This window comes from Pogona vitticeps, chromosome 2 (genome assembly GCF_051106095.1).
Source record: "Pogona vitticeps strain Pit_001003342236 chromosome 2, PviZW2.1, whole genome shotgun sequence".
Lineage (NCBI taxonomy): Eukaryota > Metazoa > Chordata > Lepidosauria > Squamata > Agamidae > Pogona > Pogona vitticeps.
The window spans coordinates 159,464,344-159,477,897 of record NC_135784.1 but is presented as its reverse complement, the minus strand read 5'-3'; the positions used below and the strand labels follow the sequence as shown (position 1 = coordinate 159,477,897).

The following is a 13,554-nucleotide window of genomic DNA, read 5'->3' as shown; positions in this document are numbered from 1 at the left end:
GCTACAGCACTTAAGAGACCAATTTAAAAAGAGAGGGAGAGGAGGAAAGTGTCAATCAGCACTTGTTTGCAGCTTATTAAGGCAGCTTGTGCTATAGCCATGACTTTGCCACTGCTGAATCTTGCAGGTCTTGATGGCAATAGCATAAGCTGCCCTGACAAGCTGCCAACACATCTGCGTTCACTCCGATTTCCATGGGCACAAATTGCAGATCAACATGTATTGTGCAGTTATCACATCTTAAATTGTTTACTCCACTATGTGAATCTAATCTGAAGATTTACTGGGATCAAGAGTATTACTTGACCACTTGGGGAAGTTTCCAGTAGTGCAGATTTGCAATTAAACAGCACTGAATTCTTTAGTAAATGTGTTCATTCTCTCTCAGAACCAACTTTGACCCAATGGAGCTCCCCACCAACCTTTACAGATATAGTATCATAACTGAAATAGTGGATCCAAGCATTTGGGACCAAGTCTTACTTAAGAATATATACTTGTCCCTTGCATGGATCTGAGCAGCAGAGTTTTGACTGTATACTTCTCCTGCCATAAATAAAGGCATTCTCAATAAATACTGCACTGCTATTTGTCTCCAGGACATGGCCTGAGAAAGGTGGGCCTCGGACTTAACAAGGCCCTTGCTGTAGGCGGTGCCTTGTAAGTTTAAGGCCCACCTTGGACTTACCAAGGCCAAGCCAGCCCCCTCTCCGGTCATAGCAGTTCGACATGGCAGCTGGTAGAGTGCTGGGGCACACTGGGAGGCGGACGCAGGTTGGGGGAGGTGTGTGAATCAACTGTTTATGCTTTGCAGTTATGTTTTGGAGGGCATAAGAACTATAAATGGATTTTGAACTACAGTACACGGAGTCTGGTGCCTCTAACCCCCAGTGTTGTTGAAGAAAGAAGTGTAAAAACAACCATCCTTCATTACCTTAACCGCCAAAGTAACAGCAGATTATGAATCCAATGAAGTTTTTCATCAGGAACAGCTGCAGCAGCAAAGCTCCTAGAAGTCAACACAATTTGGACCCCTTGCACAACTGGAGTGAACGGCCGATGGGTTCGCATGCTTTAATGCACAGCTTGTTCCACAGTTCATTAGGCATGGCTATGTTTCGTTTAGTCGTTGTGTCCGACTCTTTGTGACCCCATAGACCAGAGCACGCCAGGCCCTCCTGTCTTCCACTGCCTCCCGGAGTTGTGTCAAATTCATGTTGGTAGCTTCAGTGACTCTGTCCAACCATCTCGTCCTCTGTCGTCCCCTTCTCCTCTTGCCCTCACTCTTTCCCAACATCACGGTCTTTTCCAAGGAGTCTTCTCTTCTCATGAGATGGCCGAAGTACTGCAGCCTCACCTTCAGGGTCTGTCCTTCCAGTGAGCACTCAGGGTTGATTTCCTAAGCTGGAAGGCATGGCTACAGTGCCCATTAAACACCTGAGGGTGACGTGCCAGCATAGGCAGGGTCTCAGTCGGTGCCAGATCATGGGTCTCTTTCTAGGTCCATGCTATGACACTCTTTGTGTCCCACAGAGGTGAGCGAAAGGCTGCTTAGCGCGTGTGTAAAATACCCGTGCGGGCATATAACCTACATTCACAGGCTTTCCCACAAGAAAACATCATATCTTGTCTCGTTTTCCAGGAGAGTTGGTCAATGTTGAGAAAGCTCTTAAGTCCAGTAACTCAGTGGCCGCCCCGCCCCTGCCCCGAAAACACCAACAAAAGGAAGAGGGAATCCAAGCCCAACTCTTTATTACTACACGGAGGCACTTCTGATAATCTAAAGTGGAGGAGCTTGGAATTACATTGCAATAAATAAAAGGGGAGGAAGGGGGAAGAAGTGGGAAAGCGGTGCTGGTGCCACCCCAGTCTTTCAGTAGTTACGGCAAGTGCAAGGGGTAAGAACTACACGGGCAGAACGTGACGCGGAGGACCCAGCAGTTGACAGGGCCCTCCTGGGGTGGGGAAAGCAAGGAAGGGAGGGAGGGAGGGAGGGTTTGGCATCCACCCATCCAGCCGTTCCTAGCTCAGGGAGTCAGGCAGCCAGAGGGGGTGGCTTCAGACGGCAGGACCCTGCAAGAGCAGAGGGCCCAAGTTCTCCTGCCCCAGACCAGAGAACCAGCAAGGCTGATCTGTGTGGTAGAAGCCGAGGCTCTGGTGCAATAGCCTCTCTGCATGTTAAATGCAAAGCAGCAAGAAGACTGCCTCTTTCCAATCTGTTGTGATTGTGGTGGTTGTGGTTGCGGTGGTGGTGCCAGGAGGGGGGGGCAGGAACACCCCCCCCCAGTAGGATCAGACACCCAGGCATTCCAACAGAGGCTCTGGAGATACATGATGAACACATCTCTTCCCAGGCAGGCACAGAAATCCCTTCTAAGCCTCCTGAGGTGCCTTCTTCAGGCCAAAAAAGCTGGAGGATCGGGGAGGTGGTGCGATGAGCATGGGGGCTTGGTTCTTGTGAATTATCTTGATCTGAAAATATACAGAAGAGAGTGTTCCAACATGTGTAAGCAGGACTCCGGTCTTTTCTCTAGCACAGTACACATTTCTAAGGCATAGCAACCACTACTCAGTTTCTTTGTCTCTTTCTTTCTTTTTTTATCAAACTAAAAGGAATTTCCAGGTAAACTGAAAGAGGCAGTGAAAAACATCCTAAAAATACACTGGCCAGAATTCTATGGCTTAGTTATGCTGGTATAAGTGCAACACCATAAACTGCAGTAATGAGTGGCCATTCGTTATTGAGTTGCCCCTTGGATCCCTCGTTGCATGACTGGCCTGTGACCAAGGATGTACTGTAAGTGGTGACTTGTTAACTAGCAGTAGTTTACCATTGCAAGTTGCACCTGTGGACTTACGCTGGCACAACTAACCAGCAGGATTGAAGCCACTGGTCCCAAACCGTCTCCGCATCCCAGGAACAGTTCCATCATGGCATTAGAAGCTGCCAGAGGCAGTCGCCTGGATCCACATCCACAAACTGAAGAGAAGCAACAGTGGCAAGGTAGCTTCAGGCTGGAGACTCGGGGCTCCTTCTAAAGGGGGTCTCCACACCACTGCACCAGCCTGGAAGAGATACTAGAGCCGGTGCAACTGGCTGCTTACCGTGCATGGAGCCTGCATCCATGGCTCTCCATCGATCTGCATGGGGAGATGCTTGAGCGTTCTGCAAAAGGGGGAGAAAGAGAACAGAGAGAAGCTGCATAAGGCCATGGAGCAGACACAGATTTGGAGGGGAGATTCATTCCTTCGGCAGTACAATTAATTCTGCAGATTGAGGGGGTCTTGATGTTAGCAAATCATTATTTTTGGACTGCTCGCCTGTCTTGGCAAGTCTACAACACTGCTATCAACTACACAACATACTAGCACTTGCAAAGGAAAGCTGTTCATGTAAGGACAGAATAACTCCTACAACCGCCTGAAGGAGAGGCTGGGATTTTAATTCACATATTGGAGACCTGGGACTGAAGCTGCAATTATATGATGAAGTATTGCGGGATTTGCTGTGGGTGTAAAATGGATGCATTGGCATTTTTAAAAAATTGATCAGATGATGCAAAGACCAATTCGAATCAGTCCAGCCCTTTTTGCTACCAATGTGGAGGGTTTTTTCCCTCTTACTCTGAGAGCTTCTATTTTTTCGTACCAGAATGATTTGAATGGAGTTTTCCTCATCTGATCAGTTCTTTCATTCTCCAGAAGGACTGGAGAGGCATAACTATGGGTGGTATTCTGGTGATGTATTTTGCTGGGTGTGATGTTTTGGACAGCAGGAACACCCAAATTCACAATCTTTCTTCCTAGCCACCCCAAATATTTTTAAATTTTTATCTTAAATAAACTACCGAGTTTAGCACTAGATCACCTTATCATTACATTGATATATAAGTTCAGCACTTGACCACTTCTGCATGGACAAAACAGAAGATAAATACTGATATGAAATAGAAGCAACTTAGATGAAGTAACAGACTTCTATGTTTCCAAAGTATGTGTGTATGTGTTAGTACATTATGGAGAAGTCCAGAAAACTCTCCCTTTCCCCTCGCACCATGTCACACTTTAAACAGCCCACTGGCGTTACAGTGAACCACGAAGGGAGAGCCGAGGATCAACAAAGGGTGGGATCTAAGGAAGTGGTACTGTGGTGCTGATCAAACGGCATCTGATTGAGGGGCCAGTGTGTGTATTGGTAATGAAACATTTTGCAGTCTCTGTGTGATCATCTAACCCAAAGAGAAGCATAAAATCAGCTGGGAATCCAGCTGCAGCAAAGCCGAATTTGGATTGCCAGTAAAGTTGCAGCGAGAAGCAGCAACTGATCTAACACCACTTGTTAGTCTAGAGTAGACCCAGGTTGTGTCATCTGATGCAGACCAGTGTTGCTACTGATAGAAAGGAAGGCTGTCTAGGCACAGAAGCACTGGCCTTTAAACTTCACATGTCCCATACTCAAGTCATAAGACTGTGGGAGGCTCTCCCGCTGGATCTTATCCCAAAGTGAGCCACAAAGGTTGCTGTCTTCCTCTCAGCCCATGCATCTGGTATATTTTGAGAGGAGTCCAGAGAAGGTCCAGCAACTTCTCATCCTTATTCTTTCCCTCAAACTCTGGAAAAATGCTAAACGGCCATCGCAAGTGGATGGTGGGTAGGTGGGCGGGGGAGAAACCTCAAGGGGTCAGCCACGGACTCACAGGAGTTGGCCGGGGACTCACCGCAGTGTGATCTCAGAGCACTTGGCCAGCCGCTTGCCTGCACTCTTCAGCCCTGTGTAGATCTGTCCCATCTCGATCACGCCCTCCAGGCCCACCACCTCCATCCGCCGATCGCCCAGGTCTGGAGAGGGAATTGCAGGGAGAAAAGCTAAGACTATTACAAGCATCCCAAGCACCACGCCTTTAGCCTTGCAAATCCTCCCTAGGATGTGTCCAGAGTATCGATGAAAGAATAAGCCTGGCCCTTCTCAAGGAGGCCCTGGTCTTCAGGAGGTTGGTGACCAAAAGCAGGAACGGTTCCCATCTCTTGAGCCGGGCCCTTCCAAAGCAGCCGGCCACCTATTGCTTATTGTCCCCTTCCAGCTGCAACTGTTCTTCCTTTCCACAACCCCTGAGGCCGCAGGAGCTCAGAGTCCTGTCCCCCCCCCTTCCCTCCCTCCCCTGGACCCCTTTCTTTCAGCTCACCTTGAACACAGTTCTTCAGGGTTTCAGAATCAGTGATGACTTGGGGCTGCGCTGCTCCCCCTGCTGTGCTTCGTGCGGCCGCCTCCCCCAAAGGCCTTTTGGTCTCGCCCCAGAGGTTGGAGCCCCCGTGCATGCTGGGAATGTTCAGGATGGCCACTCCGGAAAGTGCTCCGCTGAGGTCCAGGGGATGCCCGCAGCACTGGGTAAGGGACATGAGGGGAAAAAGAAACGGGAGTGATCACATAACTGGCTTTCCAAATACATGTCAGGACTGCGGCCATGACAGAACCACTCAACCTTAGTGCATGCAGGATCGGCCCCAATCCCTCTGGGGAGGTACTGTTCCTCCTGGCTTCGACTCCTGGACTGTCTGACCACGATTCGCATCATCCTTCTACTTGGCTGCTGTCTAGACTCAAAACCCCAGCTGGTTGGTCTCTGCTTGGGTTGTGGGGTTGTTTCTAACTTGTTCTTGTGGTCTTGCTCTGGACTGGGTCCTGGTGCCTTTTCTACTGAACCTTGACAATACAAATCCGAGAGGTCCCGAGAAGAAGCTCAAGCTTTACAGATCCAGCTTTGCTCAGTGGGGAGCAGGAAGGTCAGAGGATAAGGTGTGACCCTCCAGACCTCACAGGGCTCCAATCGCTACCATTCTAAGCCAGCAGGGCGACAATCAGGCATGACAGCAGTTGTGGGCCAACAACAGTCTAGAGCGTCAAAGGTTCCACCCCACTGTGCTGGGAATACAGACAGTGACGCTGTCTGTCCTGCAACATGGAGAGGGGGGGCGGGCAAACTAAAACAATTTTTCAAAAGAAAAGTCTTTGGCCCCAATCACATTTCTGACACGGAACCTCTAACCCCATCTATGACACGGTTCCAAGCGGTTTCTGACTGTTCTGCAGTGATGCATACAGGCACCCTGCACCTGCTCAAATGCCACAGCCTTTATAGGTGCCGAAACTGGACAACCGTCTTCCAAAGGGGTTCTCCCGCCAAAGAGCTGACTCAAGCAGTTTTATAGCAGAGGTCCTTGCAGAAGGCAGGGGAAGCCAGCTCCTGCCCATCCTCAGAGACAACACTGCTGATCCACTCAGGAGGCACAGCAGCAAAAGCTCACCTCTACAGACAGACACTCCTTGAGTTTTTTGCAGGTGGCGAAGATGGTCTCAGAGGTGGCAAACTCAAAATACCACAGTTTGTTCTTCATCCTGTTCAGATGAAGGGAAAAAAACCAACAACCTGTCTCTGGGTCCTGCTTCTGTTAAGAAGGCACGCCCATGGGGAGGACCCACCCGTGGGAACAGCCACAGTCCCCCCCCTTCCACGCTTAGGCTGCAGCAGTGACCGACCACCACAGGGCGTCTCTGCAAGGCCTGTTTTCACTTTCCTCAGGCATTTCATGGACCACATCAGTTCTTTCTAACATATCTGGAAAAGGCCTTCCCCACCCAACGGGGGGGGGGGGTCTTCTAAAAGAGAATTATGCTCCCTGATGCTTCCTATTTCAGGGGCCTATTTGCTGAAGGTGGGGCACTGCATGCTGGGACGCAGAACTAACCTGCTGTTAAATTTCTCTGGGTATTTCTCCCTCATGACGTGGAATCGATGAGCAATGGAGGCATCCTGGAGAAAGCAGCAGTATGGAAGAGAGAGAGAGAGAGAGAGAGACCTGAGACAGGCCTTCATGGAGGTGGGAAAACAATTGTGCCCAGGGCTAACCAAGAGATGGAAAGGGTCACCCAATCACAAGGGAGCAACCTGAAACTCAGGACTTGCCTCTATGGGTTCATTTGGAGCAGGCTGGTGTGGGCTAAATAGGGTGACTTAAGGTCACACAGAGGGCTGCTATGCCATTTGGTGCAATCCTTGCAGCCACATAGCATACATTATCTCAGAGGGCCCTCAGTATTTGGTGGCGGATTCAATTGTGGGTAGGTTCTCCACCTGATCTTTAAGAAATGTCACAAAGAAAAGGGGTGGGTGGGAACCACCTTCCTGATTCCTCCCACTTCTGGAAGGAAGTTTTCAAAAACAATGGTTTTGTATAACCGATGCAGCACATCAATGCTGCCCTCATACAGTGTAAAAGAAACAACACTTTTCACTTTCTTTGGCCCTCCACTGAGCAGAAGGAAGTATTTAATTTTTTAATATTGTGAAGTTTAAGTGACTTCTAATTCACTTTAAATTATAAGAAAACTGAAAAAGGAGGGCAAATTGACAGCCACAAGCTCCGCTTTGGTTCATTTCCAAAGACTGCATATACTGGAAACAAACCCAAATGGTGTGATCCTACCCACAGCAAAAAAGTAGAAGCCCCTGACAGGGACCCAAGAAGGTGCAGGTAGTATGGGTTGGTTTGCTCCAGCAACTGGAAAAAGGGAGTTGGACCAGCCCGTCCTCACAGTGGACCAAACAGTGGGATAAATGCCTGTCTGATCACACCCTCAATCCCCTTCCATTTCTCAGTTTCCCAAATCCTCCCAACTGGCTAGGATCCTGTGACTCCTTCTTGCTTTAAAATTCCTATGTTCTGTACACTCCATCTTCACCAAACTTTCCCTATCTCACACCCTTTAGATTTGCTAGACTACAAAACAGATCATCCTACTTGGCAGCACAAATGGAAACTGTGGTCTAACACACTGGTTTTTAACCTTGGGTTACTCAGGAGTTTTGCACTGCAACTCCCAGAAGCCTTCACCACCAACTGTGCTGGCTGGGGTTTCTGGGAGTTGCAGTTCAAAAGCATCCGAGTAACAAAGGTTAAGAACCACTGGTCTAACATATCTGGAAAACCCCTCATTTATATTCTACACCTATACCTTCTCTATACCTTCCCTATTGTCACCTGTGATGGTGATTTCCCTTCCTGCCATACAATGAAAGCAGTACAGCCAAAGGTTGTATCTAGTGACAAAACAGCTCCCCCCCCCCACCATGAATGGAAACTCATCCCCTCCCTGGTATTTTCATTCTTCCCAATCGACCCTCCATACTTACTACACCAATGGAAAAATAGTTGTTGATGATCTCGTAGGGGACCGGGTCACCTTTCTCTTCAGGGTTATCAGGTATCACCTGCACTGACCAGCGATCCATCTGCAGGATGCTGCTCATTTCAATGTCCTTCAGAATCTTCACCAAATTTTCACCATCATAACCTGTGCAGGAAGGAGACTGTTAGACATAGGAAGGAAAGGACAATGCAAGAGAGAGGGTACAGAACTCTGATTCAATGGGGGTGGGGGTGGCAGCAGGGATGGGAACCCAGTAGGCTGTCCACAGAGCTTGGGAAATCTTCTTTTTTTCTTGGGGGGGGGACTTCAATTCCCAGAATCCTCCAGCAACACAGCCAGGTTGGCTCTTGAATTCTGAGAGTTTAGTCCAAGAAGCAACTTTTCCAAGCTCTGGATCTTTGGAATTGGGGGGGGGGGCTTCACCTCTCCACCTTGACCCCTCCTAGTCTTAGGCTGGGAATGAATCAAGGCAAAGACAGGGAACTCTGCAAGAGAGAGCCCAAGCTTCCTCTCCCACCTTTTCCCTTCTCTTATTCTGGGGAACAACTGCATTGTTTTTACAGAACCGCAATGTCTCAGAAAAATCCTTAAAAATACAATGAGCTCTACTTTACACATGTATTTCTTCTCTTTGTGTCTGGCCTTTTTTCTCTTTTATCCCAAGATAAGGGACAAGAGGTCCTCCTCACAAGAATCATGTGATGCAGCTATTAACTAATCAATGTGCCTTCAAGTAAATCCTGACGTAAGGTATTCCTTCCAAGATTTTCTAAATATAAAGTACTCAGAGGTGGCTTATTACAGTAGTTCCTGCTTCTGGTGCCACTCTGGGACGGTGCACCTTGCCAGGCCCACAACCCCATCAGCCACAAATGATCCCTGTAATCTTGGTTGGCTCCTCTCCCAGGAGGCACAGTGGGGAGTCGAAACCCCAGCCCTCAGGTCTGTACTGAACTGAACTAGCCGTGCATGTGAGGTAGCCAAAGAATGCAATTCACCTTACGGCTGAGTTGAAGCAAAGTGAAGCCAAGTTGTCCTGATCCATGTCCCTCACTGTATCTACTAGGTCACTCCATATTTGATAAGCTGTCACTATGAGAAGTGCATGCTAATGTTTTGACCTCAAAATTGCAGAGTCCAGTTTCTGGGGTTTTTTTCCCCCCCTGAAAGTGAGCCCTAGAGAGAGTCCTGGGTATAGGTCAGCAAAAAGTCCAAAGCCAGGGGCTAAACCCCAGGGAGAAACCAAGAGAATCTCTGTGTGCAGAAATGAGTACAAGTTAGCCTAAAATCATATCTTCACAATTCATGCTGTCATTAAAAGGGTTCCCTGGACACAGTCAAAGAAGAGCTGTCTTTGCTCAGACAAGGGCAAAGCTCAGCAGAGAGAACCCACAGAAGCGCAGAAAAGAGACAGAAGACACACGATACCACTGTTCAGGGAGGCAGCCATATTAGGCTGTTTCAGCAACAAAACAGAAACATAGGTGTTGTGGTACCTAGCAGATTTATTTCAGTGTGAGCTCTTGCGGATTGCAGTTCACTTCTTGAGAGATGTTAAGTGCCTGCAGAAGTGAATTTAAGCGCCTTCAGACATGGATTGGAATCCACAGCAGCTCACAATGAAATAAAGACATCAGCTTTCCAGGTGCTCCAACACTTTAGTTTTCGCCTTGGTTGTAGGCGAGGTCAGGATCTGGGTGGTTAGCTCACCTCCTCCCCAACGAAGGCAACGGGCCAAGTCATTGCCAGTTCCCAGCGGCAGCACGGCCACCGGAGGCCGAGTGGGTAAGTTGGCTTTATCTGGAAAGGGAAAGGAAACAAAGATAGTGATGTACAAGTTGTGAGTTGACTGACTGTACAATAGGGGCAAGCAGACATTTTCAGGCAGGTGGCGGAGGTGGTTTCAGGCAAGCACGGGAGAGGCGGGTGTGAATACTCCAAACTGGAGTGGATCATCAGCTTGCGGGGGGGGGGGGGTTTGACCTTTTCCAGCAGCCCCTTTGCTCTGAAACGGCTCTTCGCCCACTGCATTGAGCCTCTTGGAAAGCCCCTACGGATGCTTATGGGGGTGTATATGTGTGCATATGAGAAAGCCTTGTAATGGGGAGGGTGATTCCCCCCCCAGAGACAGTTATAAGGAAAGAGCTCTGCCCTCTCCAACAGTAAAGCCCACACCAAAAGGATCCTCACATCACAATGGGGCTTGGAAAAGCTGCTGCAGTCACCAATAAAAAAAGCTTCACTGCTACAGGAGAGCAAAAACCCCATGCCTCTGATCAGTGAGGAGAGATCAACGTCCCAGAGAAGCTGGTGGCCCAAGCAGACCTCCCAAGGGGTCGGCTATGGCCTGCGGGCAGGAGTATCCCCACCTTCCCTTACAGTAAGAGTAACAACACCGGTGATGTTAGCTGACAGCAGGTTGCTAGGATGGCAGGTATGTTAACAAAATGACTTCCACTTGTTTGGCTCAAGAACTGAGTTTGAGAATTAGTTCTCAGTCCACAGTCCAGGGAAATCTAAGCCCTTCAAATCTCTCAAAACCTCACCAATGGCATCCAAGATCCAGCCCACAGTGCCGTCACCACCGCAAACCAGGATACGAAAATCGGGCACATCCCGGAAAAAATTCAGCCTGGAACAAAACACACACACACATATATATAAATATAAATATATAAAACACACGTACATACATACGTAAATATAAAAAAAACTTAAGCTCCAGATGGTTCAGATGCTACTCAGTCCTAATACACAGTCTCACCTTGTTATAGAGACCAACTTTTTTAAAACTCTGAACACACACACGCGCGCACTCAAACACACCATTCTAATCTGCAGCCTCTTTTATCCTTCACCAAACAAGAGGTGCAAACCACACGAAGCACCCGGGAGTAAGCAAAATTCATACCAACTCACCCAGGTCCAGGGCCCCCCTTCAGCAAGTTGTAGACCTGTCGTGGATTGAGGAGATACTGAAATTTCCGCAGCACTCTGCCAGCCAGAGATGACAATAGCCCATCAGACACCACCTTAGCAAAGACTTCACCAAAACACCAACTCTGGGACAGGATTACACAAGACTGAATCCCATCGATCTGTGACCCAGAGACAGGGTGGAATTGATTTAAATCGCAATTTAAATTTTGAAAAATCAGATTTGGGGGGGGTGGTAATTAAAATTTTTAAAAATCTAATTTTTGGTTTTTTTAAACACTGATTTTTATCCACCCTGCTCACAAATCAGATCTTGAGCTCCGAGTCCTTGTATCAGCCCCTTGGCAGTCCTACCACATGTATTCCTTAACACAGCAGAAGGATTATTCACACTTTTGGTTGCAATTTTTTTTTAAAAAAAAGATTTTTATGTCATCAACAGACAGAGCTAAACTGTGATTGGATTTCTTCTTTAATGCCTGGCACAGAGCTTGAAAAACTTACTTTTCAGAGGCCAGTATCTGACTGTGCTTCCATGGAGAGGCATGTCCTGCCAATGTAGTAATACTAGATCACACTGTTTGCAGGGGCACTGCCACTGGTAAGCAGAGGGCAAGTTTTCTTCATGGCAATTACTACCTGAGCCACAAAACGTGCACAAGTGGCACAATCCCACGCTAATGCACTATCCCAAAGCAAGCACGGAGTGTAGCGTAAGACGCACATCGAGGAAAAATTGATATTCCCGGCTTCCCCTCTTCATTCTGACATTCAAGACCCATTCCTCTCTCACCTCTCTCCCTGCTTCCCGCCACTCTTAGGGTTCACAAAGACAAGCAAGGGGTGAGTGTCAGGCACAGGGATGATCTGCGGAAAGAGAGGGAGAAAAAAAGGAAGGGCTAAGAAAACCAGCTTGGCTAATGACCACATTCAATTGCCCATGGCTGAGACAAGCAAATAGGGCAGGAAGGTTCAGAAGCACAGGCAAGAATGGAGTGGAGAATCTGGGTTTGGCAGGGACCCACGGTTTGCCAAAAATTGGGCCACTTGTCGCTGGTGTGTCTCACTTTCCCTTGTTTTCGGAGACATCAAGACAAAAGCTTTAAACCACTGTTGCTTCCCACCCCCCTGCCCCACATCCTCTATTGTCCAAGGAGCTGGTTGGATAATTCAGACACAACTGGGTCACCTGTTGGGAGTTTGATTCCCCACCGTGCCTGCTAGAAAAAGGGGCAGCCTGTGGAACCTTGGACAAGCTGTACAGTTCCAGAGTATCACCAGAAAAAGGGAACCACAAATGCTTAAGTGGTGATAGAAAGAGTAGCCGTGTTAGTCTGTACAAATACTGAAGGTGGAAGAAGAAGAAAAAATTGTAGGTCTGATAAAGTAGACTTGTCCACAAAAACCCCCATTTGCAGGGGTCCTTGGAGAACCCTCTGAGCCAACAAGTCTTGTGCTGCAGGAAGCGGCCGCTATGGGGAGGATTCGGCTGCACTTCAGAAACCCCTCAGAGCCCCCCCCCTTTTCAAAGAAAGAGGCGGACAAAGACTGAATCAAGAGCAGAGTTCCAAACCAGAGATGAGAAGCAATGGAAACTGGGAGATTCCACCTCAGTGAGCTGGGACACACACACACCCTCAGACTGTCGAGACACCCAGTACTCATGGGGATGGAGAGATAGAGGCAGGAGCCTGGAGACCCCTTTCCCCTTCTCTCCTCAACTCACCCGCAAGGCCTGGCCCTCTGGGGTGGTAAAAGGCTGCGCTGGCTCTTCTGAAGGAGTTCCACACAGTCCGTTCTTCTGGCTGTTCTGCCGCTCCTGGAACCCCAAAGGGACACAGGAATCAAGAGGGGCAAGTGGCACCACACGAACCCCACAGAGGGCAGGCTGCTTGTGGGGGGGGGGATGGAGGACCTCGAGGCAAGTCCCCTCACAGAACACCCACCCTCTGGATCCGCTGCCTTCCCAGGAATGGCTTCTCTTTCCACAGTGGCACCCACAAGAGGCACAATGGATGAGTAATTCACAACCTCTGGCCCACCAGAACCCTTGACTGCTGGCCACACAGGTTGGGATGTTCTGGCACAAAAAGGCCAACATTTCCAGAGACCCACAGGTTGAGAACCACTGGTCTAAAGGTTTGCCCAGCATTTTATTCAAGGGGGGGGGAGAAGGGGACCGTTCCCTGGTTATTTTAAATGTCTTAACATCAGATTTAAAGGGAGAGGTGGCTTTGGAAAGCTCAGGGGGTGAGCATTCTTTGGGGCCAGGGTGACCTCGCGATTGACAGAAGAGGCAACCAGTGTTCAGCACTGCTGCTCAAACAGGAAAAGCAGGTTTCTTCAGACCCTAAGAAAGTGGCTTCATGCTTGTGCCATAAATACAATGAATGTCCTTCGACGGTGAACTT

General features: G+C 48.7%; 1 protein-coding gene across 4 annotated transcripts in view; it reads right to left on the bottom strand.

Moving 5' to 3' along the window:
* Positions 1 to 1,735: 1,735 nt before the first annotated feature.
* Positions 1,736 to 13,554, bottom strand: part of DGKA (diacylglycerol kinase alpha) — a 61,411-nt gene continuing 49,592 nt past the window's right edge. For all 4 annotated transcript variants that reach the window (XM_020782891.3, XM_020782897.3, XM_078384566.1 and 1 more), the window contains 12 exons: positions 12,870 to 12,962; positions 11,937 to 12,010; positions 11,126 to 11,200; positions 10,753 to 10,838; positions 9,917 to 10,006; positions 8,190 to 8,350; positions 6,745 to 6,809; positions 6,304 to 6,394; positions 5,184 to 5,382; positions 4,719 to 4,839; positions 3,106 to 3,166; positions 1,736 to 2,472 (listed from right to left, as the gene is read on the bottom strand). In XM_020782891.3, the coding sequence (XP_020638550.2) occupies positions 2,374 to 2,472; positions 3,106 to 3,166; positions 4,719 to 4,839; positions 5,184 to 5,382; positions 6,304 to 6,394; positions 6,745 to 6,809; positions 8,190 to 8,350; positions 9,917 to 10,006; positions 10,753 to 10,838; positions 11,126 to 11,200; positions 11,937 to 12,010; positions 12,870 to 12,962 (1,215 nt within the window). In that variant the 3' untranslated portion in view covers positions 1,736 to 2,373. The remainder of the gene's footprint in view (positions 2,473 to 3,105; positions 3,167 to 4,718; positions 4,840 to 5,183; positions 5,383 to 6,303; positions 6,395 to 6,744; positions 6,810 to 8,189; positions 8,351 to 9,916; positions 10,007 to 10,752; positions 10,839 to 11,125; positions 11,201 to 11,936; positions 12,011 to 12,869; positions 12,963 to 13,554) is intronic.